Here is a 24225-nt window from a genome sequence, read left to right as displayed (position 1 = left end):
TTGCAATATATCTGGCTGATTGGCTGTTTGATGACTGTGTGAGACCTCATCTGGTGGCTCTGGGTCCAAATATATGTGTGAGGTGTACTCCCTGAGAATCTAGAGAATATATCTGGCTGATTGGCTGTTTGATGACTGTGCGAGACCTCATCTGGTGGCCCTGGGTCCATATATCTGTGTGTGAGGTGTACTGCCTGAGAACAATTACCACACATATTGGTATGTCATATACCCATGATTACTATATTTGATGTGTTCTCTAATGCTGTGGTATGACTAAGCCGTTGGATTGCAATGACAATTGCACTCTTGATGTTTTAATGTATAATTGGGAATTGCTAATGGGTAATCGACCAGTGGCAGCAATGCTAAAAATTTATCAGGCTAAATGCATATCCATAGCAAGCTATGGTAGTGATCTATGGGGATATTGCAACGTTGAGGGTCTTCAAGTGACAGAAAACATCTTCCTTTAACAACTATTGAGTGTCCCCAAGGGGACCGCGAACCTGTCTGTCCACGAGGAAACGGGCATGCCCTATTTAAGCGACATATTAGCACTACGCCCGCTTACCTTCTGGTTGCAATGTTGGCTTAACAAGCATTTACATCTTCCCCATAATATCCTTAAAGAGGCCTCGAGTCTAGACCACATGAATAACATACCCTGGTTAAAATATTTAAAAACCCGTTTTGGTGAGCTGGGATGTCTAGACTTGTTTTTAAATCCTGAGTGCATTAAAAGGCAGGATGTCGACCGCATAAAACACACCTTCACCCAAATTCGGAAAACGGAAAGAGATGGAAAAGAAATATCTAAATCTTGCGTGAGGGCACATCTGATTCTTAGTACTACTTTGGATCTGGAGTCGTATCCCTCGTGGCCGTTGCCTGCCTATGAGAGATTCCTTATAATCAGGTATAGATTTAACTACTTTCATTATTTATTGGCAGTTCCAAGGGACGGTCATAAAGTGAGCGTGTTGGTATCCTGTGGCTGCGACTTTAAGTCTCCACAGGATCTGCTTCACTTTATGTTCTTATGTAAATATTATGAAATGCCCAGGACTATTTATCTGAAACCTTTGTTAAAAAAGCTAAACTTTGTGCAAGTGCGCCCGGATTTGTTTTATCTACAATAGTTAAAACCTGATTGCATCCCGTTTGTGGCGGGTTTCCTCAAATGTGCTTTGAGTTACAGAAAATGCTTGGACCTTTAAAATTCATTGTGACTTTCCGGTTCTTGCGATTAGTATAGCTTTTTCACTCTCCTTGCAGTGCTGCCGTAGTTTATTTGCTTTCTCTTTTATTATTCTTAAATATTGTATTTAACTGATTGTTTTTAAGTCATCAAAGGTGATGAATTTTAAAATGTAACTTTTATGGTGTTTTAAAAAAATGCCAAATAAAGTATCTGACTTGACTTGACTTAAATTGCTAATACAGCTGCATGTTAAATGACAATAAAACTCTGTTTAAAAAAAACAAAACAGTGTCCTGAAGATCCACAAAAAAGTATTTTGAAGATGGATCTAAAATGTTTAATTTCTCTTTCTACCCCTCATGCTGTTAGGTATGTTCTCCAAGTGACGATACAAGACCTGGAACAACGGCAACGATGGCATTTTCTCTGCAACACATGGCTGGCCGAACAGCCTAAAGGCATCTCCCTTAGCATGTCCTTCCCAGCAGCAGACAAGGAGGAGCTTACAAGTTTCAGGTAAGCACATTGTGGTGTAGATTTGCATTTACCTGTTTATGGCAGTGTGAGTAGCCCTCTATCTCACAATGCTGATATCTCAGTGAGTGACCTTGATCCACTTGCTGGAAGACAGTTTCTTCACTGAATTGGGAGTCAAAAATCTACAGAAGGGCTCCCGCAATAATGGTCTTACTTACATTCACGTTATCCAAAGCTTCTTTTGCAACTTGGCAATGAGGAACCCACAGGAGACCCCAGTACCTTATCACCTCTGCTTCGCACTATGGAAACCATGCATCTGGCCGAAAGGACCACTGCTGTAGCCAAAAAGGCCATTGCAGGAGTACAGTTTCAAGACGGCCTGGGCCGCATCTCCTGGCTGCAAGCCACTCAGATCCATGTGATGTCATCAAGTCCACCAGCTGTTTAGACTTTTCAGGAGTTTGTAGTCAGAAAAACAGCTGCATTTTAATGCCACTGTGATTCGTATTTCTTTCTGTTCTGCTGCCAACCTGCAATAAGAAGTGACGCCTGTGGAGTTCCTTAGTGCTCAGCTCTCAGGATGCTGTAGCACAATGGTCATGGGCTAGGACAGGGCAACACATAGGGCAGTGATCTGTAGAACTGATGTGCTTCCATAATGAAGAGTATATTGTGGAGAAGTGTGGCTCAAATGGTTAGAGCGGCAGACCCTGATGCAGAGGTCTGGTCTGGGACCAGGTTTCAACACCCACCTCGTGGGTCTTGGGCTCAATTTCCTCAGACCTGATAATTCTCGCCTTGGTGCCTATTCTAATCATGGGCCCCACTCTGCAACTCTGGGCAATAGCTTGCTTAATCTCCACAACGGCCCCAACAGCGCTGGGATGCCTGGTTTCTCCTTGGGGGTGCCCAGGAGTGGACATTCCACAGGGAAAAACCAGGAAGGGTTCCTAAGCGGTATACGGACAGCGCCGGGACACCTCCATTGGAGGTAGCTGTGCGCTTTACAAATGGCATTTACATTTACAAATGGCATTTACATATGTATTTTAGGGAGGAACTTTGCTTTTCTGCTTTCCACATGAACGCACCTCAGCCCTGTCACCTTTGCTGACATTAGACAGGCCACAGTTTTATCAGCCATTGGTTTCCAGTTTAGCTCTGGTAATTATCTGTTTTGAATTGTATTTTCCAAACCTAGCTTACTATAAATGCACATGTGAAGTTAACCCTTTCTTCAGAGTAGCTGTGTGAGACATGGTCTAACTTCTTAAGCAATCTTCACTCTATTACTTCAAGTAAGGATTATTTAGCCTTATTTCCTTTTAAAAGCAATCTTATAGCAGAGCTACTCCATGACAATTTACACTTCTCCATATGTAATGCCATACCATCTCCAAAAAAGTTGAGACCCTATTCCAATCTCTGGCATTTTAGCAAAAATGGCAACTAGATCCATGTCCCCAAATAACACATCCATCAACCTTTTAGGATACAGAGGTAGCTGACACCAGTTCACATGGCATGTAAAGACACCTGAATGCTCCTCTGTCAGGTGTTATAAAAGTGCTGAGATGATGACAATTCAATGATAATCTGCCTGATGGTAGGCTGCTCAGAGATCCAGAGGTAGAGTAAAACTATTTTTGCTTGGTTGATTTGAACACAATGTAATTGATTTAGAACATTATTTATTTTCCTTGCTCAGTAGACTAGGAACACATTTGTCTAGAATTTAATTTACAAAAAGTAATACCTGGTGCAGCTAACCTTGGATTTTAGTTTAATCTGAAACAAGTGAAAGTGGGGACTTTCAAAGAAGCTTTAAGATGTGAATTGTAATCTCCCTTATCTGACAAAGCATGTTCATGGCATAAAGCTAAATGTTTCAGACTGCTTCCGTTTAAACTGTGGCTATTATGGGCCCAAGGTCTGTCTTCCAAGTGTTTTAAAAAAAAAATATATATATATATATTAAATGTACCTCCATACTAACAATATAGCTCTTTTTGGAAAAAGAACGCACCATTCTCTTGTATGGATTAGCTATGACACTAATCCCAGTTTCACATAGTACATAAACATATACTTCTGATGGATACTTCTGCATGCAGATTCCTCACCTGTAGATCAACCCCAGGTGCCAGATTGTATCCAGAAACTTCAAAGCTTGGAGGCCGCCCATAGTGGGCGCTGCATTCGTTCGGTGCCAGAAGTCATGTTAGATGACGCCACTGAGCCCATATGGCCTCCACCCTGGCATACTGTTATGTTATGTTATATGGGGTTTTGTAGCGCGCTCAATTACTACTGGAGTATTCTGGCGCGGAGGGAGCAATGCTAGAGGCCAGAGTTAGAGAAGGAAAACTAAGCTTAAAATGCCAGTTTAAACAAATGGGTCTTAAGTGCTTTTTTGAAAAGCACATCATTCGGATTAGAGCGGAGGGTCAAAGGAAGAGAGTTCCAGGCAGTTGCAGCTTTAACAGCAATGTACTGGCCTCCGAAACGGGAGCGCTGAAACCGTGTAACCTCCAGCCGATATTGGGTGGCGGAGCTCAGGGGACGATTGGGAAGTTAGCATAGTCAAGACGCAAGAGAATAAGCACTCTAGCCACTGTTTCTCTTGCTGTTTTGGGAAGAAGAGGAAAAAAAAATTGTAGAGCCTTAAGAGTGCCAAAACAGCCACAGGTGAGTTTCTTAATGTGGGCCTCAAATTTTAGGTCTGCCCCAAACCACACCCCCCAGATTTTTTGCCGGAATGTTCACAGAGCTCGGAAATGGGAAGCCGGCAGGTCATAACGATTCTCTAAAATGTGGTGGAAACTGCCCATAGAGAAGTATTTCAGTTTGTCTTCATTACATTTTAACTGGGCAGAAGCCAACCAATTAAAAACAGAGTAGAGACAAGTCTGGATCATAGCTGTGTCCAAGTCCGTAGCAGGCCAGTTGAACAGCAGCTGTGTGTCGCCAGCATAAGCTATTATTTAGCATCCAGTTGTTCGGCCAAAATAATCAGAGGGGTCAAGTTTATATTAAATAACAGCAGGCTCAAAGTTGACCCCTGAGGCGCCCCAGTAGAAAAAGGCTTAGCTGATGACGAAAAGGGAGGTAGCCAGACCTGCTGAGACCGAAAGGAAAGGAAAGGAAAGAAGTCAGCCACTCAAGAGCCAAACCAGTGACGCCAATGGCTGACAAACGAGAAAGAAGGAGCTGATGGGGCACCGTATCGAACGCGGCAGAGAGGTCCAACAGTATTAGAGCCGCTCTGCCGCCGGCGTCCAAACAGTCCCTAATGGCCTCCGAAATTTCAACCAAAGCCGATTCCGTGCTGTGAGCAGCACGGAATCCAGACTGGGCAGGGTGGAGAGCATGAGATGTTTCCACAAATGTATTTAATTGACAGAAGGCCATTTTTCGCAGACCTTGGCCATCCCTGGTAGTAGAGAGATCGCCCGGTAGTTAGCTGGAACCGCTGGATCAAGACCAACCTTTTTCAGCAGTGGCAGGAGTTTGGCCTGCTTCCAGTCATCTGGAACAGTTGCCGATCTAAAGGAGAGGCTAATAATTTAGGTAACCTGCTGACTCACCACCTCTGCCACCTCTCCAAGAACCCGCGCTGGACAAGGGTCAATAGGTGATCCTGATTTCAGGGATTTTAGGACTGCTAATGTATCATCTCCCGAAGGTGGAGAAAACTCCTCAAAGGTATAAGCCCCGGAAGAGGGTAGAGAGGAGGGCACAGGAGCCAGGAAGCCCTGTCTAAGACAGGTAATCCGTAGGCTGGCCTGGATCCCTGCTATCTTTTGATCAAAAAATGAGGACAAACCCTCACACCAGGGCACAGAAGATGGCACTATTGGTTGCTCGGCGCAAGGGGAAAGAAAGGTATTGACAATGGAAAAAATTTCCCTGCTGTTATTGTTAGCCTTAGCGATCCTACCCGCAAAGTATTCGCTCTTAGCTGTTCTAATACTAGCGTAATACTCCCTCTGAGCTACACGTAGGGCCTCTTTGGCGATAGGGCAATAGGAGAGCCACCAGCGTTTTTCCAGTCTTTTGCAACCGAGCTTGAGCTCTCTCAAGGACGGCGAGAACCAGGGTTTGGAGGGGGTGGAGCGGATTTTAGATCTAGCCCTCCCTTTGGAGGAGGACTCCACTCCCGCGGGGATCCAGGTATTAAATGTCTGCACTGCAGTGGTCCGCTCAGTGCCTAGCGCTGGACGACTATTACGAAGGGTATTGGACAAGGTGGACAAATTGATCTTCCGGGGGCAAATAATAGATTTACCATTGAAGGGAATTTTATCAAAAGACCAGGAAAACCTGATCAGCCTATGATCTGACCACGTAAGGATTTCAGGGTCACTGACATCAGTTACCTTTTTTCGGCACCTTTGGTGCGGATCTAGAGCTTCTCCTATGAGAAAAATCTTTCCTCACAAAATTTGTAGTCGCAGTACCTTCTTTAAAAAACATGTGTTCCCCTAAAAAGTCAGGGTTTAAGCCTTGCAGGAGCTGGTAAGGTCAGATGTTCATCACATACCCCCCTGCCACTTGTCTATGGTGTCTGGCTTCTGACCATGACACTAAGTCATGTTATCCTTGCCTCAGTATGAATCCTAAGGCCATTAAGGAACGTGAGGCCAAACTATTTATGGCCCGGGCAAAAGACGATCGGCGTCACTAAAATCAGTCCCAACGGTCCCAATCTCCATTGATTTAGTTTGGGAATCAGCACCATTCACAATAGAAAAAGAACAAGATGCGGCCTATGCATAGGTCTCCTCGACGTCCTTCCTCTCCAACAGGACCCTTATCCTCTCTGTGCAGCTCTGCTTCCCCTGAGGTACCGTCTCCGGATCGACCTCCAGCCCCCGACACCAGTGATTCCTTTGGGGCCTGGAAGAGGCACTCCACGACTTTCTGGTGCATGGTGTGGAACCTGCAATGTTTCTTAATGCCATTTTTACCAGGGGCGTCGCTGCCATCCAGCCCACCTTAAGGCCTGACCAAGCCACACCACTTCCCACTCTTCATGTCCTTCGGGCCTTTCCTGCAGATCCAATACCATATTGCTTTGATCCGACACGTTGCTTCATGGTGTCCACTCATGTCGAGATAGCCAAAGAATTCTTGAAGAGGATGGGTATAGAGCCTGCCTCCGTGACATTTTCTGAACTGACTCTGATGTACAGGAGCATTTTTCTGACAGCAATCCCATGTAAGAACCCCTGGATTTTATAGGACTGTCCTCTGCAAGTGGGGTGGGCGCCTCGGCGGAACTCGCTATGGAATATACCACTGAGCCACCTACTCTAGAGGTTGTCACTCTACAAAGTACATGCGCAAGGCTGCTGAAGTGCTGGACCTGAAATTGCCTGCAACTAAATTTAATGTCGTGTCTGAGGTTCTACTTCCTTCGGTGGCTTCAGCTGAGCTGTTTTTTCCTTTTCAATGAGGCTCCGTTAGACCTAATGCTGGTGGCATGGGAGAAACCCTCTTCATCGCCAGCAGTGAATTGCCTGGTGGCATGCTGGTATCAGTCGGCTAATGTCTACCAAGCCTTCTTAACTTCTCATCCATCCCAGGAAAACCTAGTCATACTAGCGTCTTGTTCAGGGGCACAATTGAGTTGCACTTTTTGACAGTCCCATCTGACAGGAAAACTCAACAGATGGAGGCTTGGGTGAGGAAAGTCTTCTCAGCAGGGAACCTGGCCCTCAAATCCCTTAATGCAAATTACTTGCTTGCTAGATAAAACTATGCTTTCTGGGACATGGGGAAAATGATACTTCCTCATATACTACCCGATATGAAAGAACACTGCCAAGAAGTCATAGCGGATGGCTAGAATGCTTTGTGGCACATCATAAAACCCAGCTTGGAAACCGGGGATTCGGTCACCAGAGCAATGGGCACCTCCATCTCAGTAAGACATCATGATTGGCTTCAGACATTGAATTTTCCTCGAATGTCAAAGCCGTTCTTATGGATCTTTCATTCAATGTCATTCCGCTCTTTGGAGATAAAGCAGGTTCTGCACTATAAAGGCTTAAGGCTTGCAAAGCCACTGTGAGATTCTTGGACTTGCAGCCTCCGCCTGATTGGAACTATAGAAGGTCTTGTTGCTTTTGAGGCTTCGTAAGAGTATTCTCCTTTCGTCTACGTCAGTACTCACCATTGCTCCTGCAGCAACAACAGCAGCTGAACCTGCTTGTCAGGCAGTACAAAGGCCATGGTAAGGAAGAGGTTAGGGTTCTACTTTGCAACCCTCTTCATCCTCCTCCACAGCGCCCCATGGAAAGCAGGCCTATTTCTCTTCCCCCAACCCACATGCGAGGCTTTTGGGTTGAAGGGTGTCCAATTTTTCACACGCCTGAAGGCCACCATCTGGCCATCCTATAACTAGTGGTGGCAGCTCTCCTTCTCAAAGCAGTATTGGAGCTAAAGCCAGAGAAGAAAAAGGGGCACGGTTGATACGCACAATACTTTCTGTCCCCTAGAAGAATGGCGGCTTCGCCCTGTCCTGGATCTCAGGAGCCTAAGCTTCTTCCTCAAAAAGAAGTTCTGCTGGCGTTGGAGCTTGGAGACTGGATGATGTCCCTAAACTTGCAGGATGCGTACTCCCATATTCCTATCTTGCTTTCTCATCAGAAGTACTTGTGGTTTTTGGTGGGCTCTGTCCACTGCCAATTTGCAGTGCCAACCTTTGGACTGACATCAGCACCTCAAATCTTCACGAGGGTGATGGCAGTGGTACAGGCCCATCTCAAAAGGTTAGGCATCCTGATCTTTCTGCACCAGGGCGACTGGCTCCTCAAAGCCAATTCACCAGAGTTGGTGTTGCGCCATTTACAGTCGATTGCATCACGACCTGGGCTTTTCGATCAACAATCCAAAATCTCACTTGCAGCCCTCCTAATTATTCCAGTTTATAAGGTCAGTAGTGGACACTAACATTCTGCGTGCCTTCCCACCTTCACAGAGAGTCCAAGACATCCTGGAAATTACTTTCTTCTTCCAAACGGGTGCAAGAATTCTAGTCCAAAGAATCTTGCGGTTCCTAGGTCTACTGGCTTCCTGCATTCTCCTAGTCATGCTTGCACATTAGCACATCAGAGTCACGCAGTGGTGCTTCTGCAGGCAATGTCCACAGCATTGGGGAGATTTGGCAGACTCCATCGTGATCTCCCCAGCACTCCGTCGGAAGTAGCTTGGTGGGGAAATTAGGTGAACTTCACTTATGGGATGGCCTTCACTCCTTCGCCAGCTGTAGCTACAGTTGTAGTGGATGCCTGACCCTGAGTGGGGTGTTCTTCTGGAAGATCTGGAGATCAGGGTCATCTGGTCTCCGGAAGAGCAGCTGTTTCACATCAGTCTGCTGGAATTGTGGTCAATTCATCTGGCGCTCAAGGCCTTCCTCCCCTCCATCATCGGTCAGGTTCAGATCTTCAGGGACAACATTACCGTGATCTGGTGTATCAACAAGCAAGGAGGAGTAAGGTCTCACCTCCTTTGTCTGGAAGCATTGAGACTGTGGTCTTGAACACACCGCCAAGGGACAATCTGAGCCGATGTCATCTTGCTGATCACGAGTGGTGTCTTTTGCCAGAGATAGCCCAGAACATCTTCACCCAGTGGACCACTCCTCAAGTAAACTTGTTTGCCTCCTTGGAAAATGCTCAATACCTGCAGTTTTGACCCCTCCAGTGTCCAGTGATGGGAGCCTTGGGGGACGTGTTTCTGGTGAAGTGGAACTTTCAGCTGCACTACGCATTTCCTCCAATATCTTTAACTCCTCTGGTTTTGAGGACGATCAGCCAAGACTGGGTGTGAGAAGCTGGCCAGGTATATGATGTTCACTAATGTAATGAGGTGGCGGCGCAGTGAGCTAAAGATTGATGGATTCAAACCAGCCCTGTGATTGGGGGCGAGTGTCTGAAAGGTTTCTGCGCTCTGTCCATCATCTCCTTGTGTTTGCTTTGTTCGCCCTAAGTTGGCAGGGTATGCCCAGACGTGGGTCCCTTGCTCACTTTGCCACTGGATTCAAACTAGCCTGGCTGATGAAGGGTGTTACCCAGAAACCGGTCCCAGGATGCTTGTTTGCGGTTCAGGGAAGACCTGGCTTGGCAGTTCGGGCTGGACTGTTCCCATGAGGCAAAGGGTCAAGACTGATTTGCATATAACTGGGTCTGAACTGAGGTGGCGAAGTCAGCTAAAGAAAGATGATGGATTCAACCCAGATCTGTGACTGGGGGGGAGTGAAAGGTTTCAGCGCTCTGTACATCATCTCCTTGTGTTTGCTTTGTTCGCCCTAAGTTTTTAGGGTATGACCAGACTTGGGTCCCTTGCTCACTGTGCCACTGGATTCAAGCTAGTCTGGCTGATAAAGGGTATTACCCAGAAACCGGTCCCAGGATGCTTGTTTCCAGTTCAGGGAAGACCTGGCTTAGCAGTTCGGGCTGGACTGTTCCCATGAGGCACAGGGTCAAGACTGATTTGCATATAGCTAGGTCTGAACTGAGGTGGCGAAGTGAGCTAAAGAATGATGATGGATTCAACCCAGATCTGTGACTGGAGGTGAGTGTCTGAAAGGTTCCAGCGCTCCGTCCATCATCTCCTTGTGTTGGATTTGTTCACCCTAAGTTGGCAGGGTATGCCCAGACGTGGGTCCCTTGCTCACTTTGCCACTCGATTCAAGCTAGCCTGGCTGATGAAGGGTGTTACCCAGAAACCGGTCCCAGGATGCTTGTTTCCGGTTCAGGGAAGACATGGCTTGGCAGTTTGACTTGACATTTCCCATGAGGCACAGTGTCAAGACTGATTTGCATTTAGCTGGGTCTGAACTGAGGTGGCGAAATGAGCTAAAGAATGATGATGGATTCAACCCAGATCTGTTACTGGGGGTGAGTGTCTGAAAGGTTTCAGCGCTCTGTCCATCATCTCCTTGTGTTTGCCCTAAGTTGGCAGGGTATGCCCAGACATGGTCCCTTGCTCACTTTGCCACTGGATTCAAACTAGCCTGGCTGATGAGGGGTGTTACCCAGAAACTGGCCCCAGGTTACTTGTTTGCGGTTCAGGGAAGAACTGGCTTGGCAGTTCGGGCTGGACTGTTCCCATGAGGCACATGGTCAAGACTGATTTGCATATAGCTAGGTCTGCACTGAGGTGGCGAAGTGAGCTAAAGAATGATGATAGATTGAACCCTGATCTGTGACTGTGGATGAGTGTCTGAAAGGTTTCAGCGCTCTGTCCATCATCTCCTTATGTTCACTAATGTAAGTGGGCACCTTGCATCAGTCCAGACAACCCTTATGGTGATTTAAGAGGTCTTAGACAACCTTAGCAAGCTCTCTAAATGGTAGCAGTGGAGAGCAGTATTCAGGCTTAGTCAAGAAGGAGTATAAAGCAGCTTGTTTTACCAGAATGCAATTTTATAGTATAGATTAAGTGAAAAAGAACCACACAAGGTATTTATAAAAATGTGTATTTATTATATAATACTCTCTAACACATTTAGTCTTTTGTCTGGGAGGTGGTCACACCTCCCTGTGACAGGATGGCAATTGTTCTGCCTTCCCCTGCTTGAGAATGGCTCAGCACCAGGAGGGCAGGATTGTGCCTCTGATCAGCATAAACATTTTGTGTTGTCCAGGTCTAGAAGGCTGGTACCAGGAACACTGAAAGCCTAACGGAGAGCTCTTCCAGTGCTTGGAATCATATCTCCCACACAGTTTACTGTGTGGGTGTATGATTCCAACATGTTTGATACCAAACAGGATAGGATTAGTTGAAGCTAGTTTTGAGATGGTCATCGCATAATTATGTGGTGCTCCTCTATATAGTATATGGCTGCTTCATTCATGACCCGGGAGAATGGACTCCGTAGGCTGTAGTGGTGTCCTGCTCATGTAGGGGCACACTTAGAACGAATCACCCTTCTTCAGGATTGATAAGGCCTGGTATAGGGGTGACTTATAGGTTTTAAGTGCAGTGACCCTAGTTATAGGACACCTATCTCTTTAGTAAGTGGTGCTAGCACCAGCTTACACAGGCTGCAATGGCAGGCCTATAGTTCATTTTTAATGATCTCCCATGCATGCTTCAGCCCATGGGGGACCTCTGGGGTACCTATGCCCTGGGTAAATTAGTACCATATACTAGGGACTGATAAGGGTACCCCAGTATCCAATCCGGGATGTACCTAAGTACTGAACAAAACAATTTGAGTCAGAAAGCAGATAGACTGGGATCCTGATTAGCAGGATCACTGTCAGACTAGTCAATAACAGCTTAGCACCAGGCAAAAAGTGGGGGTAACCATAAAAGCAGATCCTACTTTCCTACACTGGGCCCAAGTCATTCTCATTACCCCGGATTGGCAGAGAAGGGTGTGGTATGTGTAGAATTCCTGCACTTCTCCACCTGTTCCCCGCTCCACCTGCCATTCAGGGTGGATCTTTTCTCCCAGTTGGGGGTAATAGTTCTACACTCCAATCTCCTAGACCTCCACCTACATGCTCAAAGATTGAGTGGGTGCAGATGAGCTCCTTTCATCTGTCATCAGAGGTGGTAGATGTCATCTTATCTGTGTGTTACCTCTTCACTAAGACTGTCTATTTCGGCAGATGGGGCAACTTTGTTGCATGGTGTGGAGACAATTGTGAGGATCCCTTGCAGACCAAATTACCTCATTTGTAGCAGTTGGTGCTTTCCTTTGAGGAATGTGTCATTGGTACTTTGAAGGGTTATTTAGCCACCTAGTCTGCCTTCTTCTGTCTGCCGGATCACCCATCCATCTTTAAGTCCCCAGTGGCCATGTGTTTTTTTCAAGGACATGATTAACATTTTTCCTTCCACTCCCTTTGGGGTTCCTCAATGGGACTTAAACCTGATTCTTAATTTTTGATAGGGGCTTCAATTGAGCCCTTTCACAGTTATACACTTTGTTTGTTAACTATCAAAACCGTATTTTTGGTTGCAATAACTTCTGCTATGAGGGTCAGTGAGTTACACAGCCATAGCTGTTGTCCTCCTTTTGCATTATTTTTTTCCAGACAAGTTGGTGTTGAGAACCAGGGCTGCTTTCCTTCACAATGTAGTCATGCCCTTCCATCTTCCCCAGTCCATCACCCTTCCCACTTTTTACCCTCTCCCTCATCCCACAAAAGACGATGAGTGGTTGCATTAGGATCCCAGGAGAGCCGTCAGTTTACTACCTTGATCACATTAAGGAACAAGATTGGATGATCAGCTCTTCATTGGCTACTGTGGTGTCAAAAAGGGGGAGGTGTATCAGAAGAGGACACTATCTCGATGTATAATTCTCTGCATTAAAATATGCTATGCCTTGGCCAAGAATGACCCGACTGAAGCAATCTGTGTTTATTCCAACCAAGCCAAATCTACCACTTCTGCTCTTGCACTGGATGTTCCATTTGTGGATATTTGTAAAGTGGCAACCTGGGCCTCCCTGCAGAAATTTGCTAAACACTATTGTCTTGTCTCTGAAGTGAGAAGGGATGGTTAGTTTGGCATGTCGATCCAACAGTACTTCCTGGTGTAATCATCCATCAACCCTCCTCCTCGGTGGATTATTGCTGTGCAATCTGTTTTACAGGTGAGGAATCTGCAGGTAGAAGTATACATCAGAAGAAAAAGTTACTGAACTGTGGAAACAACCTTTCTGGTGGATACCTGGAGATTCCTCACTGACTCAACCACCACCCCATTTGATTGAATTTCTCAAACCAATTAGTAAGCTCCCCATATGGAGTCTTTTGGTACTGTGAAAAATTTTCCTGTTGTCATTCTACCCTCTCACCTCGAGGGCTAGGAAAAAACTGAGGTTAACTTGACATCGGTATGCCAGTGTGGTCGCTATATGGGCTTGATAGCGTCATCTAACATCACTTCCACTACCGACGGAATGCAGCGCCCTCTACTAATGACCTCCAAGTGTTGAAGTTTCCGGATCCAATCTGACATCTGAGATTTGCAGGTAGGTAGTGTCCAACAGAAAAATCGTTACCACAAATAAGTAACTTTTTCAAATCCACATACATTTCACAAGATGGATAATACAAGACAAAGTAGATGTCTCAAATACAACAGGCGCAGTGTCACATTTTAGTTCTGTGCTTTGCTTTAGCTATATGGAAAGACTATTGTTTTCCAAATATATCCTATATAGTATACAGATGTAAGGGGTAAGGAGCCTTTTGTTCAGCAGGATTCATCCATTGGTTTGTTGAACTATCATTCACATTTTGCTTCCAACCACCAGCCACCACAGCATACAGAATTGGGTAGTGGGGCAGACACTTTACTCACTGGCTTCCTTCACTTAAATGGATGCTCAAAGTTTGTGTGCATTGTCCATATCCGTTTAATAATATTTCCTTTCTCTCTAGGGATAACATTCTTTCAAAGTGTGTTTTTTTATTATAGTTTTGTATGTAATCTTTTAAAAACGCTATTTATATTGCTTGCACTTTCGGTGCTCAGTTAGATAATTGAATTCCCATCTCCATTTTAAGGTTGTTGTTAAATATGTATTTGTGATATTCCAGCTGCCTGCAATTTGAGTGCTTGTTTGAGTGATGATTTCTTCTTCTCGCCTTCACAAAAATAATAGTAAATAATAGTAAAATTATGGCACAATGAAAAGGCTTTAAAAAAATAAAGATTCACTGATAAAACAGCCACTTCAGAAAATGCATTGTAACTTTAACATTTTTATTTGTAAGTATATGATGGCCACTTTTAAGATGCAATGTATTTTATTTTTCTTTTTTGTAGCATATGCATAAATGTAAAAAACTAAAATAACCAGCAACAACAAAAAGGCCTAACCCGCTGGCTTTGCCTGGGCTTGTTATCACATGGTATGAAACTGCCCCCACATTGTTTGGTGTTATGAGGATGTATATAACAGAGTGAAAAGATCAGTGAAAATTAAGTCACAGCTCGTTCCCAAGGCATGTTTGTTGGGTATCAAGACATTTCAAATGAAGGTTATTATGGAAAGGTAGGCCGTGTTACTGGATTTGATGAGCTAGACACAGAATTGGCATTAGGTGGATGCATGGGAAGCCTCCTACGATACACGAATGGCTGAAAGATTATAATAAATGGTCCTTAGTGGAAAAAACAAGGATGCAGGAGGTCCATTACGATAAACTAATTGATGATTTGGATGTATGGAAGGCCTCTTCAAAGGGTTCACTATTCCTCAGAAATGATACCCACCGTGAATACTGTATTTTCCTAAATTTATGTGACTATTTCAGAATAACAACTCAAACAATACAGAACGGTTTCTTTTTGTAAAAGTTCACTTGTGCATGTTGTATAAAGATGTGTAAAATGTTTGTCGCACAGGACAAGTTCGTACGCAAGCAGTCCTGTCCACATCGCTAATGTCATGGTATCCGTCTATCGGGGATTAATGTTGTAGAATGCCAACCCATACTCCGTTGTGTACTTGTGATACATTAAAATGTGATGAAATATGACTAGAAGTTCTGGGATTAATCTTCTGAGTTGTATGTGCCTTGGCATCGCCTGGAAAATTGCAGATTTGAACTATGACTCGGCCACGGGGCAACGGTTAACCACCCTTTAGTGCTGTCCTTTGGGCATCTTTTCTGCTATCACAGGCCACAGGTTTGGGTGCACATGCTGAGCTGCACACGTTTCTGTCCTTTTCAGTATTACTTGTTGGGTCTCTGTGTATATATAGTTTTTAACTATACAAGATAGTCAGACGGTCATAATGCAAGCTGGAGCTGGTTTAGTGAGACTCTAGACAGAGAAGATCTTAGTCATGGTTAACAGGCGTATAGGATTGAGCAAGCGTGGCATGTCAAAAAGTAACCCAGGGTTTGAAGATTGTGTATGTGTGGAGAGGTAATTGTGAAAGGGGCAGCGAGGATTGGAAGGGAAATAGGCTCAGTATGTACTGTTTGTTACCCTGAGATTTTCTTAAGTGTTGTGTATGCATTGGCTATAGTTTAATAAACAAATTAGGGATGGACTTGTCTACTTGCTGACAAGTGAATCCAGTCAGGTTGTTTTTAATTATCAAAGAGTAAACAGTGAAATGGACCGTTCCTGGGCAAACTGATAGAAAGAGCAGCGTTCGCCCAGATGTCACAATTCATTGAAGAGAATGACATACTTTCAGACTTCCAACCAGGATTCCATCCGGGAAGAGGCACTGAATCTGCCCTCCTTGCCATCTGGGATGACCTAAAGAATACAGTTGACCGCAACGGGGTTGCTGCACTACTCCTCTTGGACCTCTCAGCTGCCTTTGACACGGTTGACCATGACACTCTGAAACAAAGACTCTATGAAGCCGGAATAGATGGATCTACTTTAGACTGGATAGCGTCCTACCTTCAAAATAGAACTAATGTCATCCATACCCCACCTTTCTTGTCCAAACCATACTCCACAAAAGCAGGGGTCCCTCAAGGTTCTATCATCCCGCCCATGCTTTTCAACATCTACATGAAGTCATTACCAGTACTGATCAATAAATTTCACCTCACGTGCTATAACTATGCAGATGACACGCAAATACTGCTTCAACTGGAATGCCCCAAAGACATTGAAAAAATCACCGATTTTCAGCTGTCTCAGAGCCGTGGATCAGTGGATGACCTGGAGCCATCTCAAATTGAATGCTTCAAAAACTGAAATACTCACGTGTGGCGATTGGAAACATTACAACCCGCTTGCCACATGGCCTGAGGAACTGGGAACACTGCCTAAAGTATTGAAGTAAGTAAGAAACCTCGGAATGACCATGGACTCCAAGCTGTCGATGAATGCCCAAGTGGATAAACTAGCAAGATCAAGCTTTGCTACTATAAAAAACATTGCGACTAAATTTCCCTCATTTGGGATTTCCACACAAGGTCCAAGCTACCATCTCCTTTGTTCTGTCCAAACTCGATTACGCCAATAGCCTCTACCACGGATCATCTTTAACGACCATGAAAAGACTACAACGGATTTGGATTCAGAACTCGGCTGCCAGCAGTGGTGGCTGGTGAGATTTTAAAGTGGTGTGGCGTAAACCTTCCGTGGGAGATGCACCGTGGCAAGCCCGAACAACTAAAGGGGGGTTCGGGGAAAATTTCGGAAAATGAGTGGGCAAATGGTGCATTTTCAAGCAAATTTGAGAAGCAAGAAGGCTAATAAAGTAATTGTGAAAGTGCAGTTATTACATTAATAAAGGGATGTCATATAAAAACATAGAAGCTGCTCCTTCAGTATAACCACAGAGCTTCATTACAGACTTCCAGAAACAAAGCTGAGAACCTCACAGAATTCTTTTATTTAAACTGCAAACAACTAAACACACAACTTAAGAAAATTAGAGCCACTCGCCTTTGAGAATCAGATCATACAACCACAACTGGCATGAGTATCGATATCTGAGCAACAGTTATCGACCAGAATTATTTGAGGTTACAAACAACTGATACATGTGATTGATTGTGCAATGTGCATCACAAATAAGGAATGCCCAATGTGCATCACAAATAAGGAACGCCCGTTTCACTCTATTCATAAATGAAAACATTTTAGTCAATCGGAAAGGTATTTCTGGGCTGCCAAGAGTTTTTGTACACCCTAAAAGAACCAATCGATCCTGTAAACGAACGTTTTAACACATTAGAGGTATACTGATGCACACTTGTGAAGCACAAATCTACCTACACAAAGCAAAGGAGCACTGTACGCTGGTGGCGCTTCCGTGTGTCAAAAACTTGATCATGAGGCCCTCAATCTGTTTACCCCACACGCGTCCCTTTGGCTATTGTCTGTCCAGGCAGCGCCTCCTCCCTGTCTGTGATCACACCTGGAGAGAAGCGCTAGAGAGGCCAGTTGCAGTTGGCTGCAGCTACCACCCGTCTGGACGCGTGCCCCTGTGCTGAGCAGTTGTATTTCATCATTGCTTCTGTACATTGCAAGGTTTGTCTGTCTCGCTGTCTGTCCATCCGTCTCAGACTGTCACCTCCTCCCACTCTGCACGGGGCTGCATGTGGCCCATTTTATCAGCTTTTATGATGTGGCAGTATCTGAACCCAGTTGCTGCTGCGCTAAAATAAGGATTGTTTTTGTGAAGAGAAGAGCTAAGTTAGCTAACTTCAAAAATAGCGCTGTTGTGAAGCGGCGCGCAAAGTGTAAAGGAAGGGTCCCGAGGGGGTATTTAGGGAGGGACACGCTTAAGGAACAAGGGACAGAGTCCCCAGAAGTGCTGCCTGCATCCAGCCATGCGAGGAGGGTGTGGGAGCCTCTCCTTGAACTCGGTGTTCAAGAGAACACTGTGTTTTCCTTCCAAAGCGCTTCACTCAACGCGAAGGTGGCAGGTGCACAGCGGGCCTAGCACCATCATCTCTTTTCTTCTGTTTGATTTGTTTCATCCATTCCTCCCGCCTTTTTTCACCCCGGTCCCTTTCCTCATTCCCTTTTCGTCCCTCTCTTCTACTATCCGTCTTCTCCTGGACATTCTCTCCTTCCCTCCCACCCCCTCCATTCTTCTTTAACCTTTCTTATTAAACCTCTTAATTCATCCCCTCGTCTTCCTCATTACCCCCTTCTATAAGGGTCCGAATTAAGACCATAAAAAAAGTGTCCAGCCCTCGAGAACATCCAGCTCGCACTGTGATGCGCGATCATTCAATTCTTAACTATAGTTTGCAACTAGCTGTGGGTGCTGCTGGGCGAGTGCATGACGCCCCTCCCTATTTAGGATTAGGAGGGAGACTTGAGAACCATCACCAGGCCCTAAGGGGCGCCATCGATGTGTGAGGGGGTGACCAGTCAGCGACGGAGGCGGCACTGCAGGTCGGGAACGTTACAGATCATCCCCTGGCAGTCCGGTCTGAACCAATGAACGGGCGCGCCAAAGTAACCACCAACATTTTTGAGAACAAGACAAAAAGAATGTAAGTCAAATGATTAACCAGGCGTCGTGAGGTTGGCCTTACTCAAGACTAGGCAAGCAAAGAGGACCTCGTCTTTTACTACAGTAAATGAATTAACAACAGAACAAATGTCCTACCTTTCACCTCTCACGCATTAGTAGTAGCGCCGCCCTCGATGTCTTCCGACGACCACGACACAGCAGACAGTGCAGACAAACGAAAGAACCAGGCGGTGAGGCAGCCAGTCATGCGGTCCACCACTCTCCTTCGAGTCGTCACTCATGCTAAGTTCCACTTTCACTTACTTGTTGTTGTCTGGTGCGCCACGCGCTATAACGTCCCGACAGCGTAGGGAAATGGCCAATCACATCGACATGGCTGGATATAGCCATATGTGATTGGCCATACAGTGCCGCCCTCCGCAGAGCAGCCAACACCCACGCGCGGCACCAGCCTGCTGCAGCAGCCAATCCTGGCGCAGTGTTAACACCGCCACTGCGCCAGGATTGGCTACGAGCAGGTACTATTCTGACCATAATGAGACTGGGGCCCCGGGTCCCTGGCTGTGTCTCTGAATGCTGTAGGGGGGGGGGAGGGAAGGTCTGCCAGTTGTACGCATGCGCTGACCAGTCGAAATATGAAGTACTCCTGGATTTCGTATGCGCAGTCACCCTGCTGCTTCTGTCAGTGCTATTCTACTCTGCTCTGGCTGCCTGTCACTCTCTGCCGCAGCCCCGCCCCCCCACGGCCATCGGCCCACTTCCTTATGCTATGGCATGCCCGATTCTGACGGAGTTGTCCCGTTGCCGGTAGCGCGCAGTGGGTGCCATTTGATTTGACAAAATCATTTTTTTAATGCTTCTTGGGCAGTGCGGTCGTCCATGGCTAGTGGGGCAACGCCCCAAATGAACGCACCGCCACTGGCTGCCAGACTACTCTTGCATATCAAACCGGGAGACCACATCTCCCCTGCCTTGAAAGCCCTGCATTGGTTACTAGTTGCCAGAAGATCCACGTTCAAGCTGCTTTGTATCACCCACAAAGCAATACATAGAATGGGACCACTCTTCATCAGGAATAAAATCACCAAACACATTCAATAAAGGAACCTCCGCTCTAAAGGAGCATCTCGCCTCAAAATCCCACCATACAAGAAAAAAACCATGGGTGGCACACCCTTCTCTGTTCAAGCAGCCACACTATGGAATTCTTTACCCCCCCAACATAAGGTCCACCGACAACCACCTTATCTTCAGAAAACTACTCAAGATTTGGCTCTTCCCCATATAGGCACCATACGCAAACAGAAATTTACAGCATATCCCTCTGTATACAAGCATTTTGTTTCACTATAGATATGTACCTATCTTTGTGTGTTACTTTGTATAAACAAGTAAAATAATTATGTTGTTGAGAGAAAAAATAATAATAATAAATTAATAAAAATCATCTTTGGTCTACATGTACATACTTCCATTGTGCATCTATGTACCTTCCATGTACTTGGATCTGTGTGTCTGTTACTTTTCTCCTGAAAAAGCATATACAATGCACTACCCTATTTCTCATCCTGTGCCTCTATCAATATCTTTAATCTACATATACTTACCACCTTTATGTATCTATATACTTTCAATGTAATTATGGATCTATATATTCATCACTTTCTTATAATTTAGCATTTCCAATCCACTACCATATTTCTCAGCCTATACTTCGCTCAATATATCTTCTAGCCCAACCTTTCTGACTCATCTCAAACTTCTTCTACTACTCGTTCCAATGCACTACCCTATCTCTCATTCTATACATCTATCAATATATCCTCTACATCCACTCTCTCATTTATCCCAAACCCCATACCACTACTATGATTGCCAAAATAACCCTTTCTAGACTCTGCTACTCTACCCCTCCTTGCATCATCTGACACCTCTTTTACTATACTGGTCCCCTAAAACAAACCTTTCTAAACTCTTTCCTCTGAGTCCTCCCCTCCAAAACTCATTTTTACTCATCCAAAAGCCACCTCCTATTGCTAAGACCTAAAAATAAATAAATAAATAAATAAATAAAAATCCTTCACTCTTTTATCCCTCCACTATCCTTTTCAATCGAAATTAACAGACTAATATGTTCACTTCTCAAATTCCATATTAAACTATACTAATATACTACCCAAATAACTGAATAACATATCCACTACTCAAATTACTTCATATTTTTTTTTACTATACTAATTTTCAACAGTAATCCTTTATGGGTTCCGGAGTGGCGTGCTACTCGCCAGAAAAGCGATTCAACACCCATTAGGGGTAACAAGTGCTATATGAATGCAAATCTTTCTTCCCCTGTTATACCTCCGCTATCCTTCTCACTCCAAGTAACTAATATCCACCACTGAAATTACTTCATATTTCACCATATTAATTTACTACTAATCCTTTGTAGGCTTCCTGAATAGCGTGCGTCAACACGCGCTATATAAATACAAATCTTTGTCCTCCTCTATCCTTCTGCTATCATTCCAAATCCAAATAACTGACTAACCTATCCACAATTTAAAATGTACTTGCATGTTTCACTATACTAATTCAACACTATCGCTATCTAGGTGTCTAATGCTGTCCAGCCTGCACTAATGGATAGAACTAGTTCGACCAATCATACTGTCAGAAGTTATCAAATAACCCCTAGCTCACATATCAGCCAAATGGGACCTGCCATATCCTGTATTAAAGTTCCTTTAACAGAACCCTTACCAGTAGGTCAAAATATGCTAGTCGCCAACCCCCTGACTCACAATTTGTTGCAGAGGATAGCTACAACTCTCCCGCTAGAATACCTGAGTATAGTGCATCAGACTCATGTGACCCAACATACTACTCGCCTAGACCTACCACCACCAGCTACTCCGTATGTAGTAGTTTTAGCTAATGTTCCTGCACTGATTGAGGTGGGGGATGAAACATGGGTGGATCATAGGAATAAGCCCTTACACTGGTTAGGCTATAGTACAGGACTAACCGGTAAATTATTTGACAAATTCAAGATGGTAAGGAGGGTGAATTGGCTAGGAAAAGGTCCACATTCTTTTGAAGGGGATTGCTTTGTATTGACCTTTAAAACACCGAATCTTGTGAACTTGATCTTAAATAAAGTGGGGAACAATCCTACAGGTAATACGTAGATTAGTGTTGTTCCTCTGGGATATTTCTATCGCCCCGCATACTGGGCCCATCCAAGGTACAACTGGGAAGATCCAAGGATGTTATTCAGAATTCAGATTAGTATCCCCACTTATAATCGCTTTGAGAGACTTCATGGGCTCGAGGAAGTAGACTGACTGAGTTTTGGAGATTCTATTAAGGCTGTTACCTCCAACTTAACAACTGCTACACAGCAGGAAGCAACTTTTACAGATAGCTTAGGCTGTACTAGCAAAACACACCGCTTAAAAGAGACCTAAATAAACTTGCTGAACCTCGTGAAGAGAAGCAGAATGAGCCAGCGCCTAATTGTATGTCCCTTGATTAAATTTCTCCAACTAATGCCACAGTTAGTGGCTGTCAGGTAGATAGTAATACTAAGGATATTAAATGTCAAATCATGTTTTGGAACGTGGCTGGTCTAAAATCAAAGGTGAATAACAAAGTGTGGGTAGATTTCATTAATAAATTTAAGATTTTAAGCCTACAAGAAACCTGGGCTGAAGAACCTATTGACTTGTCTGGATATAAAACTCTACATACTCCGGCTATTAGCTCCAAACATGGTAGAGCAAAAGGGGGCTTATGTACTTATATCTCAAATTATCTAACAATTGTAAAGGTTGAGATGGTCCATAACAACAGTTATTATCATATCGTTAGGATTTGCGTGGACAAGGCGCTATGTGTGATTATTGTGAATTTCTATAATAATTCCCCCTCTGAGATGATGGAAGATATGATGGGAAGCCTAAGTAAAAATGTAAAAAGCCTTCTCGGTCAAGGCACTAGAGATGTTTTTGTTATATGGGCTGGGGATTTCAACTTTTATCTATGCCATAGGGGGGATACGGGGACGTGTGGGTTAATGCTAGGTAATGATACCAGTATTCAGCATTTTGCACATACAGTTTGTGGGGATTTTATTAATGATATTATGTTTTCCTGTGATATGGGGTACGCTAACAGTTTGTGTCAGCCCAAGGTGCCCTTTTGTCCTACATTCAATGGTAGAGGTGTTTTCTCAATTATAGATTACATTTTGATATCCTGTAGGCACTCTGCATGTGTCAGGAACTTTAGCACACATGACAATGCCTTAAGTGACCACTTGCCATTAAGTGTTGATATTTTGGTATTCAACCAGGAGCCCAACAGGTCCAGTAGACCTGAGTTGCGCTCAAATAACATTGCTTTAAGAAGACAAAATGGTTATGCCCTGAATGGATGAAAGTGATCCCCGAGGATTTTCTTCATAATTTATTGGTGAAATGTGAACCTAGCTTCAGTGCCTGTTTGGATGAAACCTCTACTGATATGGTAATTGTAGAGAATTTTACAGCTATTTCAGCCCAAATTAAGAAAAGTCTTTGGGTAGATGCAAAAAGACGAGGTGCTAGTAACGAGGGGTGGTTTGATACTGCTTGTACGAAGGCTTATTCGAGGCTTAAGCATGTCTTAAATGCTTCAAGCAAGGATCAGGACTTAATAAAGGAAGCTAGAAGGAATTATAAGAAGGTGCTAAAAATAAGGAAGGATGAAATGAAGAGAGAAGCATGGAATACTTTGCATGAGGCGTCCATGAATCAAGAGGCTGTTGCTTTCTGGAAGGCGGTTAATGCCCCTTTCTTTAATGATATCCCCAAGGCAACTATAGAGATTGCTATTACGGAGGAAGAGTGGGTCTCACATTACGCCAAACTCTATAGCGATCAACCTCTATCTGACCAGGAAAAGGAAGGGCCAGAATTCGACCAAGAGCTCTACCCCCCCTCCCAGCAACTGGAGATGGGCTTCACTTTGGAAGAAGTTAAACTAGCTATTAAAGCTAGTATGGGTGGTAAGGCTCCGGGCCTGGATGGAGTCCCGGTCGATCTGTTTAAAAACAATGTAGCTTTATGGGGACCATTACTCACCCAATTATTTAATGCATGTTGCTCTATAGGCCTATTAAAAACGTGGTATGAATCCATCATAGTCCCCATATTGCAAAAGGGTGTCAGAGCAAGCCCAGCTTGCTACCGCCCAATTTCACTCCTAGATTCCATCGTTAAGATAATTGGGCGTGTGATCTTAGACAGACTACAACTTTGGGCAGACGAGCAATCAATCATTATCGATCTCCAATATGGCTTTCGAAAAGGCCTTGGCACTGTTGATCAGAGCCGAAGTCTTCATATTCTTTTAGACAAATACACGAAAGCCAAGGGAGGGAAGCTGTTTTTAACTTTTGTTGACCTAACATCAGCGTTTGATTGCGTTATACATGTAAAATTATAGGCAATTCTGGAAAGGCTGGGGGCCGACAGTCAAATAACCGCCTTTCTGAGGCAATTATACTCAGGGGCAAGGGCAAAGGTCCGGTTTGGAAAGGACGGGGACTTAA

At 44.6% G+C, this 24225-nt stretch overlaps 1 protein-coding gene across 1 annotated transcript in view; it reads left to right on the top strand.

Annotated features, from left to right (window-relative positions):
- Positions 1–24225, top strand: part of LOC147677835 (polycystin-1-like protein 2) — a 434899-nt gene that overhangs the window by 375764 nt on the left and 34910 nt on the right. The window contains exon 11 of the mRNA XM_086945590.1: positions 1574–1720. Coding sequence (XP_086801716.1) covers positions 1574–1720 — 147 coding nt within the window. The remainder of the gene's footprint in view (positions 1–1573; positions 1721–24225) is intronic.

Source organism: Lissotriton vulgaris, chromosome 12 (genome assembly GCF_964263255.1).
Source record: "Lissotriton vulgaris chromosome 12, aLisVul1.2, whole genome shotgun sequence".
Classification (NCBI taxonomy): domain Eukaryota; kingdom Metazoa; phylum Chordata; class Amphibia; order Caudata; family Salamandridae; genus Lissotriton; species Lissotriton vulgaris.
This window is presented reverse-complemented; position numbering and strand designations above follow the sequence as displayed.